The following is a 19,961-nucleotide window of genomic DNA, read 5'->3' on the forward strand; positions in this document are numbered from 1 at the left end:
AGTTCGAAAGCACGTAAAAATGCAAGTAGAAAAATAGGGACCACTACGGTGGGAAGGTAACAGCGTTCCGTGCGCCTTTGGCGTCTAGTCATGCTGGCCACATGACCACGGAGACGTCCTCGGACAAGCGCTGGGTCTTCAGCTTTGAAACGGAGATGAGCACCGGCCCCTAGAGTCGGAAACGACTAGCACACGTGCGGGGGAACCTTTACCTTTACCTTTAAGAACTATGGAGGATGCTGATACTGACTTATTATTATGAAATCTTGATCACTCCAATGCATCTTGTTTTGGGGTACCATGAAAAAAACCTTGTAACAAATTGAGATCTCTTTTGCCAGTAGAACTACCCCTAAAACCTTGGTGGCAAGGTGATGACCAAAGATTTGGAGCATCTGGAGGTATTTTCTATTATCACCAGGGCACAATTATAAACCAATTGTGATACAGGCCCTTGAATCCTATAAGATAGCTGTAGCAAACTATGGAAAGCACTTGGGTCTCTTTGTAATATGGGTCACGCTAGGCAAACAGGAAAAACAGAAGATCTTAAGTCTTTGTTATTTGGGATCTGGACCGCAGCTGCTTTGATTTGTAGCTTGATTTCCACCAAGGAACATGGAATGGGATGCTTTCTGCTGGGAAGGTTCAGTAATAGATTAGTGGTTGGCTATGACTGGGTTCCTTCAGAAATGGGAATTTTATAAAAATTTCCGATCAGCAAGGAAAAACTGGATTGGGACAAAAGCATCATGGTATCCATGAAAGCCTGCTCCTTCGACAGCTCTCTCTCCCTCCCCTCTTACCTATCCAGAATCAGAAAAACAGGTCCAGTGAGGCAGTCAGCCATAGGAGCACCTGTTCTCTCCGTGTTCAATGCTCCTTTTCTAAAAAACACATTCTCCCTTTGGTCCATGTCGGGGCACCCTTCTTGTACAGGACAAGGGATCAAGGACGATACCATTGGAATAAGCATCGGGCTTTCCAAGGAAGACCACTGGGAGGAGGGGAGAGAAGGCTGCCCCGTAATTGAGCTCCCCAATTACTGACCCATCTGAGATCTCTCCTGAAGTATCCAAGGAGGTTACAGGATTTACAAGCTTTTTAGAGGGCACAGCAATAAAAAAATCAAAATATTTAACAAAAATGGAAAGGCTAGAGACAGATTAGTGGGGAGCTCTTGCAGTGGACAACGAAGCAGGCGAGTATCTGGGAGGCAGGCCCCTACTCCTGCCTTGGGGCAGTAGAATCAACTGTACGGCAGACTCAATAGAGTACCAAGAAGAGGTAGTCTCTTACTCCCATCTTGGGCACCCCAAAATTGTTCCTGTCTGCTGGAAATAAGGAGAAGCCCAGCTAACGATTCTCTCCAGCCACAGCAGGAGAATAACTTTCAACATAATTGTACTCATTTTTTGGATATATCTTATTTTAACATGATATAACCTATTATTAAATATATGTCTTTAATAAAGCAAATAGGGTTGCTTTTGCTTACAGGTGCTTCAACATTAAAAACAAAAGGTACAGTTCCAGTTCCAAAGCATAGTTATTCACATAAGTACTGCATGAAAAGATAAATCTGACTAAGCACCATGCCCCTTGCACTTGGCTGTGTGAAACCTTGCTTGCCAATACTTGGGAAAATTAATAGGTGTTCAGAATAACTGGAAGCAGTGGATGATGCAGCACCTACCAGACAAAAAATGATTCACCTGCATTTCCACTATTTAACTTCAATTTTAGAAAATTGCCAATGTTTGCATTTGTCACTCAACTGCAACAGCAGCTTAAATGCTCAACACAACATATATCTGTACTTGAAAGCCTTGTGGCATACAACTGCAATCAATTTTAAGGTCCAATACAAGTTTTCAATTCTATACTTGAGACTCAAAATCACTTAAATTCACCAACATTTTAGCAGAAAGTACAGAACATTAACAATGTACAGACAGAAGCCACACTGATTGTGCAAAGCACATGACTGTAAAGTTATGCACAGCAAACAGTTCTGTAAACATGGTAAGGATGGGATTTCAGGAAACAAGATGACAATATCATAAATACAGGCAACATTGGCATCCTTAACCAGCACAAAGAGTAACATTTTAGGCCTGCCAAGATGGCTAAACGGCGCACAAGCAGAAGATGGATGGGCTTTTATGCTATCCACCCCAACATTTAGTGTTATGTTTTGTGTGTGTGTATATGTGTATATATATATATATATATATATATATATATATATATATATATATATATATATATATATATATATATATATATATATATATATATATATATGGTATCTTTAATATACACATGTACGTTTGTAGAAAATGGGAACTTAAATGTGCTTTTATCTTCATCAAAAACTATGTGTATTTATAACTAATAACCCATTTTACTTGTCAATGTATTAGAATGATATGAATTAAGAAAATATAAAAATAATATTAATACTGTCAAAAACCTTTATACCAGAAAATATTGTGGTTTATAATTACTCTTTCAAAGATGAAATATGAAAATTTAAATAGGTTTTATAAAGACTTCTCTCACTTCAATTAATATACAATGGGATCACTATACATATTTACCTTTTTCCCATTTTAAGCACCAATCATTCCCCAGATCCACTTTGGTTGGAAGATATTTCTAATTCCACAGGTTCATTTATTTAATGGCACATATTGACTGAAAGTAGTTTATTTTAATTCTTAGCACTACAAAAAATAGTGTTTTAAGTTCTCTCTCTTCTGAGCCAGCTCATGTTTTTACACACTAAGTCTAGCACTGAAATAAGACTTATATTTGCAAGTAGTCTTCTATTCTTTCATATATTTAAAGAGCACTGTGTGGATAATGCCTTTGGCCAAATGTAAAAGTATCAAATGTAGTGTCATAACCCCACCAAAAGGACTTTATGGAGGTGGAGGGTGTTCACTGGTTGGCCAGATCGCTTCACAGACCTTGAGCGGTTCCAGCTGCTTTGCACAAACTAAACAACTGGAAAGAATTTCAAAGAGTTTGTGCGGCATATTGACAACTACTGCATTAAAAAAGCTACCACAGCTTGTGAAAATCAGAGTGAAGACTTTATAATTTTGTCAATTAGAAATCTGAAGAAAATGAGCATTGAGCAAAACTGCTAGGTTGGCTTAAAAATACTCAAATCTGTTTTTAGCAAGAAATGGTAACTATAAATCTATATGAAAAAATAGCTATAAAATACAGTGTTTTCTGTGGTAAGAGTGTCACTATTTGTTACCGGGGGAGTCCGTATGCTTTGAAAGGCTCACGGTTTAGAGCTGTGGTGTAGACACCGTGTGCCAAGTGCTGCAAGGAAGGAGAGACTCACTACCGAAGCCGTCACCCCACATCACATCCAGCAGACAGAAACAAAGCAAGCCTGGATCATACCAAAGACTTTGGCCCTCGGCTGCTTCTCTGGCCAGGAGGAAACGGAGGCGCGTCAGTACTGTGGCAGGTAGGACGGCCGACGCTCATGCTTGCCTGGGAAAGATTTAAAGCCCTTGTGGCCCTGCTTGTGCTGAGACGGGGGCAACGGAGGCGACTGCTGAGGCTGCTGGCTGTAGGCAAACGGGGAGGCCATCCCTGTGGGCGGAGGGCAGTCGTTGGCAGCTGACCAAACGGGAGACGGCAGGATCTGCATGGGGTCGTTCCAGTGGCTGGCAGGGCTGCTTAGCTGATAGAAAGACATATTCTGGCCTGGCTGCGAATGCTGCCAAGGAGCCTTCGGGGGCCACGTTTTAGTTTTATTGTCCTGCAAGAGCAACACGGACATCTGAGCTTCAAACTCTGTCCCCAAGCCAGGCCTAAAGGACAATCACACAACCTTCCCCCAACCTCCCCTCCCGGCCTTTTGGCTTTACACAGGATCTTAAATCGGCTCTTAATAGAGCCTTTCGCATTACTGTTAATACAATGAACTGCTTAATGGCTCCTTCAATCATTTTTGTACAGATACGAGTAGAGTTTTGTGCAGGTCTGGAAAAAAAAAGTATGAAATACTAAAATAAAGCTGTCCCTCAGCAATCTTTGTGCCAGGTAAGCCAAGGCTTTCTTGTCGGATCGTCTTACGTTAGTCCTGCCGTTGGACGGAGCACAGAACTGGCTGCTTGAAAAAGTGCCCCTGGGTTGCCTTTTCAGTGTCCACATGGAAGAGAGGATTTCTGGGAACGGGCAGGAAGATGTTCTGCTCATGCCCATCCCTCGCTGTACTTACTGGCATCCATTCTCCCCTTCCTGCATTTAAAGCTCCCCCTTTTTGGTCTTCTCTAGCTATGTGAGAAAATGCACACCACCTGTCAGGGGGCTGGATATTTTGCTGGGACCGAGGTTTTCTAGCAGTATAAGCCAATATAAGCTCCCCACCCAAACAGTTTTCCTGCCAAACCCCAAATCTGGCTGCAGAAAAACAAAGAGAGGTAACTCACTGCAATTCCCTAAAGAAACCACCACATGTCATCAGCCTTTAATCTAGGAAGTTTGTTTAAGAAAATGGCTCAGTCTGAGTCTCCATTTGTTTCAAGTTGCTGCTTTTGAAAAGTGACCCGCAAGCAAACTCAATGCATGCCTTCCCCTCTCAGCCTCTTTAAAAGGCGCCATATTCAGTCCAAGACTTGCCTGGTTATGATCATCCACGGTGGAAAGGAGGGGTGGTGAAGGAAGTGTGCTTGTGTCTTGTTCCCCACTGCTATGTTTTCTGAAAAAACAAAAAATAAAAATGTTGATTTATTTATTTAGTAAATTTGTTTGCAGCCCATCTCGCTCTGAAGCAATTTATAAGCGATAAATGATTTATATGTATTCATTTCAATGAAGGGAAAATGTTGTGATAGTTTAATAGGAAAATACTGTTTAATCTATGCAATCCTGTATTCAGTAATTCTATAGTCAAACTGAGAGGCTTGGCACCCCCAAATATGCTAGACCAAGGGATCCCCTCTGACATTAACTGATTCCATTCAGTGGAAATACCAACTTGCCTATCCACACACGCTGCTCTGAGAACTGTCCTTCAGCATTCTATCAGTTAGCACCCTAGTATTCTTCTGGAATGACTGTGGGAAGTTGTAATTGCTCCCCCTATCATCTCTAAGCTAGGTCCAATCTCGTTGGATCCAGCCAGGAACTCATCTAGTTCAAGTATGTTTAACAGTGACCTGCTGGATATCCAAGCAGAGATTCAACATGCCATGCAAGCCCAGATCTTTGGATTACCCTTGGGATGCATCGATGCATCCTGCAATTGTGTGAACACATTTACTGCCTCTGACACAAGACTGGAGCCTTACCCAATTCACACCAGCTCCATTCTTTTGTTACCTTGACAGGTGAGACATTCCCACACAGACACTCTTCATAATTGCTTTATAGCAATTATCCTGACTCCACAAAAGCAGGGGCACCACAACCAGTCCATGTATGCATCATCAACCTATTCAAATTCTACTGCTCATCCCTCAGCCCCCCCCCCCCAATTTACTATGTAAATCTATATAGTAAGTTGAGGAATCAATTCAGGTGTAGTAAGAAAGGAGAGAGATGTGAATTTCAAAACAGAGCTGCTTCTGTGATTCCTGCTAAGAGGAGGGGGAAAATTAAAGTCAAAGGTTTGACGTACCTTCTTTGTTTGACAGCAGCCACGATGTCAGGCCCTGAGAACATGGAAAACAAACTGTCTCCATTGGCGGAGGAGGTCTCGTCACTGGAGCTGGCGGAGTCCCCCTGAGTCCCTGACCAGCTACTGGTCATCTCTCTACAAAGAAGCAGCAAGGCAAGACTGAGAGGGGCTCCCCAAGGAGCTGGGGAAAGTGGGGTTCAGAGTTATTCTTGATAGGGCAAGATCCCAAGGAACAATTTCAAATTCACTAAGCTACAAGGTAAAACATTTACCTTGTAGCTTAAGTTCCTGTGTTTGGAATTATTCTTAGCTAAATATTCCTCTTAAAAGGAAAAATAGAGGCATTGCTTATCCGTATGTACCATTTTGCATGTAAGAGAAGTACGGCATAAGCATTTAATCTATAAAATAAAACATGCTGGATTAACAAAACAGCCTCAACAATCAATCAAAACCAATTTACTTAATTTCCATAATGGTCTGCACAGTGCAGTATGCAAAGGAGAGTTACCAAGGGCTCCTTACCCATCTGTGAAATACTCCGGGAAGGGCCAGGTCCTGTGCAGGTCATCAGGATGAGACCAGTTGCTACGGGCATTGCTGGGGCGACGGAAGTGTTGCGCCTGCCTTTTCTGTTGCATGGCCTGGCTGACTCCAGCCACGTAGCGGGCAAACTCTGGATCTGAGCCAACTGGGCAGAAGAAAAGAAATCTCTGTCAGTCAGCTATTTCTTCCCCAATTATCCCTTATTTAATTCTTTATGCTTAGCAAGCTACCCCTAGGTTGTGCCTGCATCCATGGACATGCCTAAGAAACCCGTCAGTAGTCCAGAATTTTTGTTGAATGCTGAATATTCAGCACCACACAGAGAAGTGCTTTCCTGGCGAGTTGTCTTTGTGTAGTGCAAGCCATGAGCAAAGCGGCAGCACAGGCAATCCCCCGTGTGCTGGCCGCGGTGGCCGCCTGACGCCCATGGGCCACTGAAAGAAACTTACTTTGCTGATTGAAAAAGGGATACAAATAAAACAATCATTATAGAAAGCAGCTGTTAGTTGCTTACAGTAACAGTTACGTTATCAAAAGCATAAACACAAATTAGCTCACCAAGCTGAAAAACAATAACAAAGAAAAACAAGGTAGGCCAAAGGAGGGGGGAAAATTTCAGATTAAACTCAAAGCCACGCTGCCCCTGCAGCAGATCAGACAGGAGGAGGCTGCTAGCTCAAGAGAGTGCCCTGGTAGTCAAAAACTTCTGGAGACATTCAATGTGCGGTAAAATAATGATTAGTTGAACTCACCTGCAGGGTCAAAAGGTAGAAATTCTCCCAGCACCCCAAAGATCCCATCGCTTTGGTCACGATTTGGCCATGTGTTATTTCTAGGCCCTTGAGGTTTTTGCCCCAGCATCTCTGACATCATGTTATCCATGTAGCTGTTCACAAGGCCCAGGCTATATAGATCCGAGCTCAGATCGGAGAAGGCATGGCTGCCCCACTGAGGCAGCGAGGACAGCCCTGGCCCAACAGTCTGGCCCGGCGGCTGGTTGGGACCCCCTGGCCACTTACTGGGCAGGCGCTGCTGCGACCCAATGGGCTGGCGCAAGGGCTGATAGTGCTGTTGCTGGGGTTTCTGGGGATGGGGCTGCTGGGGCAGCCCCGGCTGGAGATGGTGCAGTGGGGTGTGAGATGACGACTGTAGGGATGGCAGCTGCACAGCAGCTGGTTTCTGTTCTGCTGCAGCAGAAGAGGAGGCATCCGAGGTTCTTCTTCTAGTCAGTGGAGAAGTCTGTTGGGACTTGCCCATGTTGAAACCGGAAAGGAAATCAATGACCTCCTGCATTTCCTGGTCAGTTGGTAAATTCATGCCCTTGGCATCCTTGCCGTCTTCTGCAATGCCTCCCTCCTGCCTTTCAAGGAGGCCGTTGACTCCATGATGGTTTGAGCTCTGCATCAGCTGGGCAGGCTCAAGAACCCTCGGAAAGTTGCCAAGGTTCAAAATACTTTGCAGTCGAGCATCCGCATTACTTGGTAGTTTTGCTTTGTCCTCTGAGTTGTTAGTTATAAAATGGGTTTTAGAAGGTATATTAGGAATGGAGTAATTTCCATTGTTGTTTGAACTTGTACAAGAAGTTTTTTTGGTAAATCGTGATGTCAACTTTGAGAAAGTCTTCTGCAAGCCACCCGCTGCTTTACTGCCATTTCCAGATGGTAAGTCAGTGTGGCTTCCAAAGTCAGAGCTGTCGCGTTGGAGTTGGATCTGAATGTAGGGCAACACTTGCTCCCTGGGAAACAAAAATGACCTTCTAGTTCAGGTTAAAAAAATTACTTAGGAAAATAGATAACATGCAATTCAGGAATGAACAAAATACAAACAAATAGTCCACCTGCCTTTATTACTGAAGCCAGATGCGTCTGTGTCTCCTCTCTGTAATGTGCCCCCTGGGTTTTGGATGTGGCATTACCCAAGACTCCAGGGCAGGTATGGAGACTGGGGATTCAGGTGTGCTGTCCCAGATATAGCTGGATGGCAGACATTACTAGGTGAGGTTGAGCCATAGAGATCAGTTAGGATTTCTGTTTGTTTACCTCTCTCCTTGCGGTATAGCTACAACTGCCTGAGATCCACAACTCCATGGCTAGGTGGGCAGTGGAGTCCCCGAGGCTTATGGTCCCGGGGAACTCTGAGCCGCCTTCTTTGAACCTGGTGTCACAGGTGGTTCAGGACTTCGTGGACACCATGGACGTTACAACTTATGCAGAGCCAATTGACAGGAGAGGTCATATATGAGATCTAGTCTTTCTCTCAGGGTAATGGTGTTCTGATCTGGGTTTGGGGGAATCGGTCCCTTCCTATGGAGAGATCACATCCTCTTGCCTCTGGATTTCTCTCTGTCCACTCCAACCCACTCCACTTCAAAGCAGATTTCTCAGAGGCATATAAACTGAAATAGGAAGCTAAGATGTGTATGCAAAAAACAAAACAACAACCCCACCGTGGTTTTCCTCTCATGTCAAATGCTGCTGCCCAGAAATTCTGATTCATGGTGTAAGTGGCTTGAGCAACTAGATGAAGCTTCTCACAGTCCTTTTCACCTGAATGAGGAGTGTTATGCAGTGCTAATTCTGTACCAATTGCGGCCACACTCAGGTCTACTAACCTTCCTTCTTTCCAGCGACTTAGGTCAAACACGGCAGTATAAAGTACATCTACCAGTCCCAACATTTTCTCTGGATCCAGACTTCTCTGCAGCAGAGACATTGTGGCAGGATCTTCTTTCAGGCACCTGATGCAGATGGAGAATCATCACATTATTTCCAGATGACTAATGTAATTCACAATCAGATTACTAATGTTCTGATCATGACACAGGACAATCTTCTGACAAAGGTTAGGCAGGCTCTCAGTGTGAAGTGAAGCTGCCAGAGAGGATTCAAAACTTATTACCACTGTCATTATCAACTGCATGACTTAAACTATTTACTTCCTTCGATTTACTTTATTAGGATAGTTTTTACTGTAAACCAGTGTGAGATTTTTAATAAAATTTCTTAACTTTGTCCACACATACACAGATGCACACACAATTCTGTTTTGGGTTTCCTTAAGTAGCAAATTCTAATTACCAAGTTGATGGGACTTGAACCACAATTCTGGAACCTTCTAAGCTGATTTGTGGTGCATAAGCTTCTTTGTTTTCATTCTGTGCTGTGTCTACAACCACCTAATTGCAAAGAAAAACAAGTAAGCAACGGCCATTTTAAAAGTACTAGAATGACCCTCTTCAAACAATAAATCATTTTATAGCAGCCGCCATGGCCCCTGGAGAGCTAAACTCTAATCGAGTGCATATCAACGTTAAACAAAGAGATATGTGTGAATGGTATTTACAGTTGTGAGCAGCTGCTAAAATAATAATCGTGAAATGTAATAGCTAAGAAAGTTCAGGACATATTTAAAGAGGCAAGCATTTCACTAAGCATTTTTCATCAGCTAATAATCATCTTTTGCGTACATTTGAACTCAAGGGATCCATTTTAATCTTGGTTACTCCTGTAAACTGCTAGACAAGATTGGAAAAAACAAATCTTGACCACCCTCTGGTCACTTGGACGAAAGCTTTGTTCTCATCCCTCAAACGCCTCAAGCTATCTGCACTCTGTGGCAGCAGATTTTAACGGTAGAATAGCCACGGTGCACTTTCGGAGGAAGCAAGCTATTCAATCCCAGCCAATTAAGCTTCCACACACCCGGCCTGGGAAATGACTTCCAGTATCCATTGTTCTTCCTGTACAGATGCTTCCTCCTCCACCGACACCCAAACAGGATCTTCACTAGCACAGTCAACTAGAAGCAATGCAGTGGACTTCCTGAAACTGCTTCTCTGCCTCTGTAAAGCACCCAAAGTGATTTCTGTTCCAACTCACCAGAAACAATGGAACTTAACTGGGGCTCAAGATTCACTCAATGACTCATAAATACTTGCCACTTCCCAAGCGCCCAAATTTTAACCATGTGACCACGGGGATGCCGCAACAGTCGTAAGTGTGAAAACTGGTCACAAATCGCTTTTTTCAGGGCCACTGTAACTTTGAATGTCACTAAACAAATGGTTGTAAGTCGAGGACAACCTATATATCCACTTTTAATTTTTCCCCTGTAAGCGGAGGAAAAAAGCAACTGCCTGAAGTTAGGATGAAAAATAATCTGTTCAGGAATATAACTATTTTCCCACGTCAAATTCAAAAATAAGCTGCTTCAATAGGTAGCTAAAAAAAGCCCACCTGAACATCTCTTTTTCTCACAACTCAAGGAAAAAACATGGCAACGTAGATGAAACGAGTAAAACTTAGTGTTCCATACACGGAAATACATATAAATGTCTGCTCAGAATAATTTTTCTCTAGGTTATACGTCCTCCCCAAAACAATGATCATGAAGAACATGGCTGGTTAATGATAATATTGTGATATGTGCCAAAAGCAAACTTAGTCCAAACTGAATTACCTACATAGACAGGAGTGTTATCAGCAATACTTGCAAAGATCAGAGAAAAAACTCAAGGGGAGAAATCAACACAAAAGCATAAGCGGGATCATCTCAAGAGTGACAAAACAAAGAAACAGGGAGGTTGAGAGGAGCAAAATGAAGAAAAAAAGGCCAAACCTTGAATCCCTCATTTTGCTGCAGGCCCAACTGCTATAATTTAACGTTAGTCTTTCAGGACTAAATGACCTGCCTTCCACTCCTGCCTTCCCTTAACTTTGGTCACCTCGATACAGCTGCCAATCCACCGCTACTTACCAGCCCAGCTTGTCCAAACAACAACTGTACAGCAGTTTTACAGGCTCCCCGCCATGTGGAAGGGCAAACTTGATTCAGGACTTCTGTCACAGGAGAGTCATCTCTTGGGGTCATCCCATTATGGTAGCCAGCTTCTTTAATTAATTGTATCATAGTGTGCTGTCAATGTACACAAGGGGGAGGAGTTAAGCAAAAAAACAAGCAACATAAACATTCCCCATTCCAACTCAATATATTTTGCACTGCTGACATCTACCATTCCTACTTAGATTACTCTTGCTCACGTTACGATGGCCCAAGCCAAACTTCACCAGTTTCCCACAAACTTACTGCTTCCAGGCATTGCCACGCCCCCGTTCCAGCTCCAATTATTCGATGTGCACATGGACAGGATCAAAAGGAAATGCCAATGGCATCCAGAAGCAGTACAAGAGAATGTTGGAAAGTGGTACTGAGTGGAGAGAAAGAAACAAGGCATGAAACCATCAGGTTAGAGAGATTTGGGGATAAAGAGAGGCTGTTTGCTTTAATTTTTATGTTTGTCATTAAATCCAACTCTTTCCACATCTGAAAACCAGAGCCAGGATATGAGATTTCAAGTGGAACGCTGTTCTCAACTGAAATTCTCCCCATAATAGGAATCCCGGAGCAAGAGGGACAGCAGAGAGAAGGATTGCTATCTAATTATATTCAATTAATCAAGGACAGAATCTGCCTATAAAGATATTTACAGTTTCAAGGCCATAATCGGTTGACCAAATGTAGAATCATTGAAATATAAAAAGAATGTGAAAAGAAGCAACTCTTTGGTTTTCTGCAGCACAGATATACTGTGCCAATTGATAGGAACAAAGAAAATATGTAGAGTTCATAGTCTTATCATGTAGACAGACTATGCTAACAGAATGAATCGTAAGAGTAAAAGGGAAATCTATAAGGAATGTAATTCCCAGGGGGGTATAGCTCCAATCCAAAGAAAAAGTGGCAATGGCAAGAAAGCAGAACTTCTTAATTCCTGTTTTGAACCAGAGGAAATTGGAGTGCTACTTGACCATCACTGTGACACTGGAGAAAAAAGAGGTTAGACAAGGAGAATATAAGCAATTTAAAGAACTGTAGTTTGTGGGGCCAGATGGACTTCATCTTAGGCTACTGGAGGCTACAATAAACTACTTTCATTATGTTTTGAGAACTTCAGAAAGAGGGAAGAGAAGAGCAACAAAGATGATTAGTGGACTGGAGGGTAAAGTGTGTGATGAACAGTTGCAGGAACTGGGTATGGCTAGTCTAACAAAGAGAAGGACTATCGGTGACATGTCTTCTAATATTTGAGAGGGCTATGTTTTTCTGTGTTTGTTTCCGTCTTCAATGTCTTTACAGATGTTATAATACTGCTTCTTGTCTCTTCTAACAGCATTCTGAAAGTCTGATAGGACTTTCCATGTCGTGGAGAGAAAGGTTATTGACCGGTAGTTGGATGGTTTCTTTCCTTGTGGGGGTCCTTCATGATCAGCACTGTCCTGTGTCCTCTCTGGGTGGAAGCCGGCTGTTAGCAGCATCTATGATGCTAGACATTCACTCACTGCTTTTGGTTTCCTCAGGCATGGATCATGTCCAGGCCGGTTATTGTTCAGCTGTTCGTGTTTATTTCATTTTTATTTATTTTCACATTTCTGAACCACCCTTCACCCTCAGAGAGGGACTCTTGTTGGATGCCTGCTACCGTTACTGTGATGGCGACTGGTTTGTGTTCCGGGAGATTGCTGTCGATGGCTCTCGGGTCCTGCAGCCAGTTTGCACTGGTGTTATGTATCTTCTCTTTCTCCAATACGTTCTTCCAGTTCGGTTGAGTTTCTGCTGTTACTTTGTTATTGAACTGTAGTTAGTACACCTAACATTCTCTCAGGCTTCAGAGTCAGGCCCTTGCATTTTTCCAGTAATCGAGTCTTATCCTTAATCCCCATAACCTTCTGTAGTTCTACCAATTAATTACTCTCTGAGATGCCTTAATCAAAACTTTTAACCTAATTTTCTGGGGGATCTTGTTTTAAATTATGCAGCCAAGCATCCCAGGATTACAGCAGCTATAGTGTATCACTGGGTTAAATTATGATGGTAACAAGGATTGTCATGAGGCTCTACTGGCATCTTCTTGCATACGGTCTGACAGAACTCCTCCACTGGGTCTTGGTAACCGGCAGCTGATTGATCCTATATGCCGCATCAGTATTTGTGCTCTGCAATGGAGGGGGTGGAAACGTTTCAGTGTCAGGTGTTGGCTGCGCATCCAGTTGTTTTTCTAATTCTTCTTCAGTCAGGAATGTAACATATAGTTCATCTACCTCAAGTTGTGAGAACAGCTTCCTCTTCATTATGTTGGAACACTGGATGCACGTTTCCATCCATATTTATCATATGTCTCCTCTGATCAGGACTACAGTTATAACAGCATTTCATCAATTCCAGGTTCTCTTGTTTCATCCATATATGGTTCATTTCAGTAGCTCACTTATCTTCAGATTGTTGGTTTCACAAATGTGATGCTTCTTATTCTAGATGATATGTGAGCCGGCATAACTCTTAGTTTGTTTCATTCTCATACACAAAGTATCCCTACTGGTAAAGTAGGTACCATCCAGGATTTGAGCCCCAATCTCCCACACCAAAGGACAGTGTTTTAACCACTATGCTATCCAACCACACACACATACGCACACAATTTTTCTTAAGAACTTCGATTATAATAGTAAAATTTAATACAAATTAAACTTAAATAGGAATAAACATGCAAGAAAAAAGTAACACATTAAAGAAATAAAGATGTGACTTCCAATTTTCATCACAAGTGTAAACAAATTCAGCGACTCCTTCACCTCTTCTGAGGTTGCAAAATATATCCCATCTCCTATCTATAAAGTACGATCTTTTCAGTCCTTGTGTTGGCAAAAAATTCCTAAAGGATTGCCAGAATTAACAACATACCTTGTTCCCTGCCGCCACCACCTCCAACCCTGCCACCATGATGAGGAGCACAGAAGGAGTTGGCAGATTAGACCAAGACATGGAGGTTAAGTTCACGTGAGATGTTAGGAGGAGCTTCCTTGCAATTACAGGTAAAAATGTGCTGCCCAAATTGAGACAAGGAAGCAAACCGTGACCGTGCAAAGCCATTCCGAATGCAAGAAGAAACTGGCAGAGAAGTTCAGGATGGCACGACACCAAGAAGAAGAGATGCCCAAGGAGAATGGCAGAGGTTTTCTTAGCTGAACACAGAATTGGGTTTTGCGCCTAATTCGACTTTGCCTTGTCATGAGTGTACTTGTGCCAGTAACACAAATTGTCAAAGGCCTGCTCTTTGCCTCTGCGTTTTCAGCACATGAGGTTCTACTCAAAGCAGGAAAAGATTTGACAGTGCAAACTATTTCATTTAGAGACTTACCGTTTTCAGTTTTAAATTATCTGCTGCAGATTCATTGAAGGATATTCCTTTCAGAAAGTGGGCCCCTATCTGGATGGGAACGGTTGGCAGCTCACACTGAATCGGCTGAGAGGGCGTCTGTCTTCGTCCAGTCTGCTGGGCTTCAGCTTCACTGCAACAGCCCTGAAGACGCAAAAGGCCAAAGCAAAACACAACAATTTAATGGTTGCCCAGCAGTTTTAATGGAACCTCTTGGCTGGATCCAGAAAAAGAGGCTCTCACCTGCAGGCTTTCTTCAATTGCCTTTGGATTCAAGTGGAAACCAGCCTTCATTGCATATTCACAGTGACCCAAACTTTCCAAAGCACCCTTGTAGGCCTGATTAAGAGATAAACGCAGACTGTTCATAAAACCCAAAAAAGGAAAATCGCCCCACTATCCCATCCCTCCTTAACGTGCATCTGTGGTTGTGTGCAGTCTGGACAGTAAAGAAAATCATCCCACGAGGCAACTGACCTGCAAAGCACTGTCTGTTTTCAAGTTCAGTTCTTTCAGCTGGTGCTCTGGAATGGCCACGTTCTGGGAGCAGAAGAGTTGCTGGACCTGAATTCCAGCTAAACAGCCGTCTTTCTCTCGAAGCCGTGAGGTGGCCTTTAAATAGAGGGCCGAGAATGTGAAGGTGACAAAATGACAGAAGTAATTTTGAACTCTTTAGTGAAGTTAAATTTATATCATATTGGGACATTAGTCAAAGTTTAGGAAAGAGACACTGCAGCTTTGCAGTCATCAAAAAAAAACTCCGATCAAAGATCACCTCATCATGACAGACAAAGGGACTAACTATGCAAATATAACTCTTTCTGTATCATTTTTGAAACATGTTTAAAACAAAAATACTACAGATTTTGAAAGAGGAAAGGAAACGAAAGTAATAAGTGTAAAAGAAAAAAAGAAAAGAAAAAAGTGATCAAGAAGCGGCTTCCTTTTTCTTATCAGCAGTGACATTTATATTTTACCCTCTCCTTCTAAGGCTACAACGTAATTTTTTCCCCACAGTCTATCCTTTCTAATCATCAAACTCATAAATCACAAGTTCATTCTTTTTCTTTTGGCAAAAAGTCATTTTAGCGTTTCCAGTCACTAATGAATGTTAGTTATCCTTTGTCTAACCAAACGAGTCAATTTTGCCATCTCTAATAATTCTCTCATCTTCGCCAGCAATTTCTTTAAAACTTTCCAAACCCAGCCCTGACTTTAGCTCTGTGTAGCAAATGGCCCCACTAAAAGCTGGATCCTCAAAGGAGGCAGATAAGCAACAAAGCCAGACAGCAGAGGGAGCGAGGTGCTTCTGCTCTGGCCACAGTGGCTAGAGGCAAAAGCCTGGGGGGGTGGGTGGGGGGGAGGACTGGGAGATCCAGTTGAAGGGGAAGGGGTTTTGCCTGGAGGATAAAGAGACCTTCCAGCCGAGAGTTTGTTCAGGGAGGAGACGTCTCAGATCGAGCCTATGGTCTATGTCTGCCGTTTCCAAGGGAAGGTTCTTGAAATATAGGTGATCAACAAAATATTGTTGGGCTCATCCACAAATGTCCACAAAAGTGAAGAAGCCCTGGTGGCAGAGGTGTTAAAGGGCAGGACTGCGGGCAAGCTCTGCCCACAGCCTGATGGGGCTCAACTCAGCCTTGCCCTTTTGAGGTCAATGAGGACCCAGATTGCTTGGGGCAATAATGCTTCTACGGTGCAAACTGCCCAGAGTGCTGTGAAGCGCTGTGGGGTAGTATATAAACCTAAATGCTATTGTGATTGTTATTAATACGGCATTCTAAGATTCTGTCTCTGTTGGGAAAAATTGGAAGTGTTAATTATGAGGGGCTAAAAGTGGGTCCTTTAAGTCTGATTGGCTGGGTTAACTTTCCTGTTGCACATCCCACCAATCTCTTTGAGGTAATTAAGCAGGTCTTCCGAACGTGGCTGCCATAAAGCCAGCCAAGGGAATGGCAACCGTTTTCCATCTCCCGGTTCACGAGGACGGGAGCCGGGATTCAGAACTGCTGGCGCCTGGGCCCAGCAGCGCAATCCCACCTCTCTTGCGCCCTTCCAGGAGCGTGTGGCTTCCTCCAGCTCGGCTGTGGGGCTGACGCCGGGTGTCTCCCTCCGGCCAGGGTCTTTCCTTCCCGGGGCTGCAGCCTCACTGAAGCACGACTGAGCCACTGGCTGGACTTTCTGCAGAGCCTGGGACAGGAACTGGAAGTGGACCTGCATCACGGTCAAAAAGCAGCGTCCAAGTACCTGTTCCAATAAAATAAACAAACAAACCACCATTAGGTCCAGGAATAGGGGATCTTGTGCAGTTATTTGGAAGTATCTCATCCTTGACTTTTCCCCCTCTCCCTGGCATTTTCTAGCGGTCTTTGACCTAAATATGAACTAGCACATTTTGAATGGCAGCCCATTTCCATGCAAAGAAAAAACTGCTCACGAAATCACCCAAAATCAAGCTCAGCTTGAGAGAAATGCTGTTGCACTATCCGATGTATATTTTTGAAATTAATAAAGCATTTCCTCTCTATAAGGAAAGACTACTGTTTACAGTATTAAAACTTCAGGCTGCATATAGTTAAGACATTTAACTAGAAATAAGCCCATGGAATATCATGGGATTTATTGTTGAATAAACATATACATGGTCTATGAATGTGCTCTAGCCTGGAATGTTAAGCTGCAGCATACTATTGAAGCCTTGGTATTTTTGTAGTTTGTCAATTTAAGCAAAATTATACTATCAGTTAAGTTATTAAACACTACAATCCTTACTGTAATCATCGAGCAAGCAAACAGGGGGAGCCAGAAAATTACTGTTATTGTTTTCATCTTCATCACAAGAGAATTGGGGAGAACTGATGCCATGACCTGCAGGGGTTGTGCCGTGTATTTTTTTCCTGAAAAGAAAGAACTGTCCGTGCTGCAAGTGCCCGCTAACTGCCGGCACTCTGAGGTAGGCCATCATGGGAAATAGACCCCACTAGTAAACTATCAGAAGTGTAATTTACTGCTGCAGGACGTAACAACAGAATCGTGAAAGCCCTCCTTTTACGCCTAGAAGAATCACGGTAGGGTAATCTTGATGGTCTTTCTCACTGTCTCCTCCCTTTTGGGGCCAAGCTGGCAATTTACAGAACCACAGATTCATTCTTCAAGGCGTTCTTATTGCTTCTCTACACTTGCTGATCTTCTAGAAAAGGCAAAGATAAACTGTCCAGCTTATTTGACAAGACAATTCTTGATTTGGCACAAGAAGTCCTTGTGAGGGATATGTATCACCAAAAAGCCCCCGAAGTTAGAAGAAACCTAAAGAGAAGTAGAGATGGAGGAATGTGACACAAAGAAGACTCCCCCTCCAAAAATACCCCCATCTTATTAATTATCTAGGTGTATTCTGCCTTGGGCAGATCTCACTTGGGATATTCAATTCTGCAATTTAAAAACAACTTTTATAAACTGGGCCAAGTCCAGAAAATGGTTGCAATGAGAAAAGGACTACAAAACAGGTCCTATAAGTCCTAGTATGTTAAGCTTGCAGAAGAGAAGGTTTAGAGGGACACAATAATTGTCTTCAAATACACTGTAGAGGGCTTGAAGTTATTCTCACTTGCTAGAAGAATGCATAGTTGAGACATTACGAAGAACGTCTTGACAGTAGAAGCTGTCAGTGGAAAAGGTTGCTGCAGTTCTTCCCTTTCAGTGGAGTTTTCAGAAATGGGGGGAGATCTACTGGAAATGGTGTAGAGAATCCTGCCATGTTCAGAGGTTGGACTTTATGTCTCCTTAGATCATTTCCAGCTCTACGATTCTATGATTCATTATTGAGGATTTTCTGGAGCTATAGATGAAGAGCAGCTGCCAAAAGTCTCAGGGTTGTGGAAGAGGACTCTATAGCTGTGCAAAGGATTCTTGCCCCTGTCGTGAAGAGGAAGAAGCCCTGAGTAGTTGATGAGACTGAAATCATAATCTACCTATCAAGAAAAGTGTTCCAGTCTTTTTTTTTTTATTCCATTTATATCCCGCCCTTCTCCGAAGACTCAGGGCGGCTTACAAGCTTAGCAGTAGCCTTCATTCTATGTATATGCCTGCTTATTAGGGCTTTCACACACACCCCAAGCGGCATTATTACAAAGTCAGCTTAATTGCCCCCAACAATCTGGGTCCTCATTTTACGTACCTCGGAAGAATGGAAGGCTGAGTCAACCTTGAGCCTGGTGGGATGCGAACCTGCACTAATTGCAGGCAGCTGGTATTACTTAAGGAGGCATTAGCCCACTGCTCCACCAAGGCTCTTGGGCACATACCGTAGTTTCCGGCATATAAGACGACTTTTTAACACATGAAAATCTTCTCAAAAGTCAGGGGTGGTGGTGAAACTTTAGGGACAGGGCTGGCTGGAAAACCTGGAGCGGATCTTCCATTTAGTCTGCGCAGGGAAAGCGGGACCAATTGGAGTAGAAGCTGCAGTCTGTGATTTTTTACAGGCTGGGGTCTGGGTGTCTTTCCTTCTAAAGTTGAAGAGCAGCTGTAGGCAGGTGGGGAATGCAAGAGCAACTTGAAAGGCAGGTGTAGCCAGAGCAGCTGCTTAGCTCTAAGGACACATTTGACTCAGGAACTGGGCGGGTGGGCTGGAAAACCTGGAGTGGATCTCCCATTTGGTCTTTTTTTTTTAAAATCCCATTTATATCCCACCCTTCTCTGAAGACTCAGGGCGGCTTACAATTTAAAGCACAAATCAATGTGCTAAGCAATAGCCTTCATTCTATGAATATGCCTGCTTATTAGAGCTTTCACACACACACACCACAAGCAGCCTTATTACAAAGTCAGCTTATTGCTCCCAACAATCTGAGTCCTCATTTTACCTACCTCGGAAGGATGGAAGGCTGACTCAACCTTGAGCCTGGTGGGATGAGAACCTGCACTAATTGCAGGCAGCTGGTATTACTTAAGGCTCTGAGCAGGGAAAGCTTTAGAGTGAATTAGGAAAAGTGAAAAAGTGAATTAGGAAAACAGGAAACGGTTGCTGGAATTGGGTATGTGTAGTTTAACGAAGAGAAGGGTGAGGGGTGACATGATAGCAGTGATCCAATATCTCAGGGGCTACCACAAAGAAGAGGGAGCCAAGCTATTCTCCAAAGCACCTGAAAGCAGGACAAGAAGCAATGGATGGAAACTAGTCAAGGAGAGAAGCAACCTAGAACTAAGGAGAAACTTCCTGACAGTTAGAACAATTAACCAGTGGAACAACCTGCCTCCAGAAGTGGTGAATGCTCCAACACTGGAGGTTTTTAAGAAGAGACTGGACAGCCATTTGCCTGAAATGGTATAGGGTTTCCTGCCTTAGCAGGGGGTTGGACTAGATGACCTCCAAGGTCCCTTCCTACTTATTTAATTATTATTATTATTATTATTATTATTATTATTATTATTATTATTATTATTATTATTAAGTTTAATCCACTTGCACTGTTTTATGTTTACATGTTTGATGACAAACAGCCTTATGTTTATAAGTGACAGTTTTCCTACTAAGTACCTGCATGTCAT

General features: G+C 43.0%; 1 protein-coding gene across 4 annotated transcripts in view; it reads right to left on the reverse strand.

Annotated features, from left to right (window-relative positions):
* Positions 1-2,284: 2,284 nt before the first annotated feature.
* GARRE1 (granule associated Rac and RHOG effector 1) overlaps positions 2,285-19,961 on the reverse strand; it is a 59,986-nt gene continuing 42,309 nt past the window's right edge. For all 4 annotated transcript variants that reach the window (XM_083370822.1, XM_083370821.1, XM_083370823.1 and 1 more), the window contains 12 exons: positions 16,452-16,658; positions 14,889-15,023; positions 14,655-14,750; positions 14,394-14,555; positions 10,955-11,113; positions 9,277-9,374; positions 8,811-8,936; positions 6,952-7,934; positions 6,179-6,344; positions 5,654-5,788; positions 4,654-4,732; positions 2,285-3,790 (listed from right to left, as the gene is read on the reverse strand). In XM_083370822.1, coding sequence (XP_083226948.1) covers positions 3,479-3,790; positions 4,654-4,732; positions 5,654-5,788; positions 6,179-6,344; positions 6,952-7,934; positions 8,811-8,936; positions 9,277-9,374; positions 10,955-11,113; positions 14,394-14,555; positions 14,655-14,750; positions 14,889-15,023; positions 16,452-16,658 — 2,658 coding nt within the window. In that variant the 3' untranslated portion in view covers positions 2,285-3,478. The remainder of the gene's footprint in view (positions 3,791-4,653; positions 4,733-5,653; positions 5,789-6,178; positions 6,345-6,951; positions 7,935-8,810; positions 8,937-9,276; positions 9,375-10,954; positions 11,114-14,393; positions 14,556-14,654; positions 14,751-14,888; positions 15,024-16,451; positions 16,659-19,961) is intronic.

Source organism: Vipera ursinii (assembly GCF_947247035.1).
Source record: "Vipera ursinii genome assembly, chromosome: 10".
Classification (NCBI taxonomy): Eukaryota; Metazoa; Chordata; class Lepidosauria; order Squamata; family Viperidae; genus Vipera; species Vipera ursinii.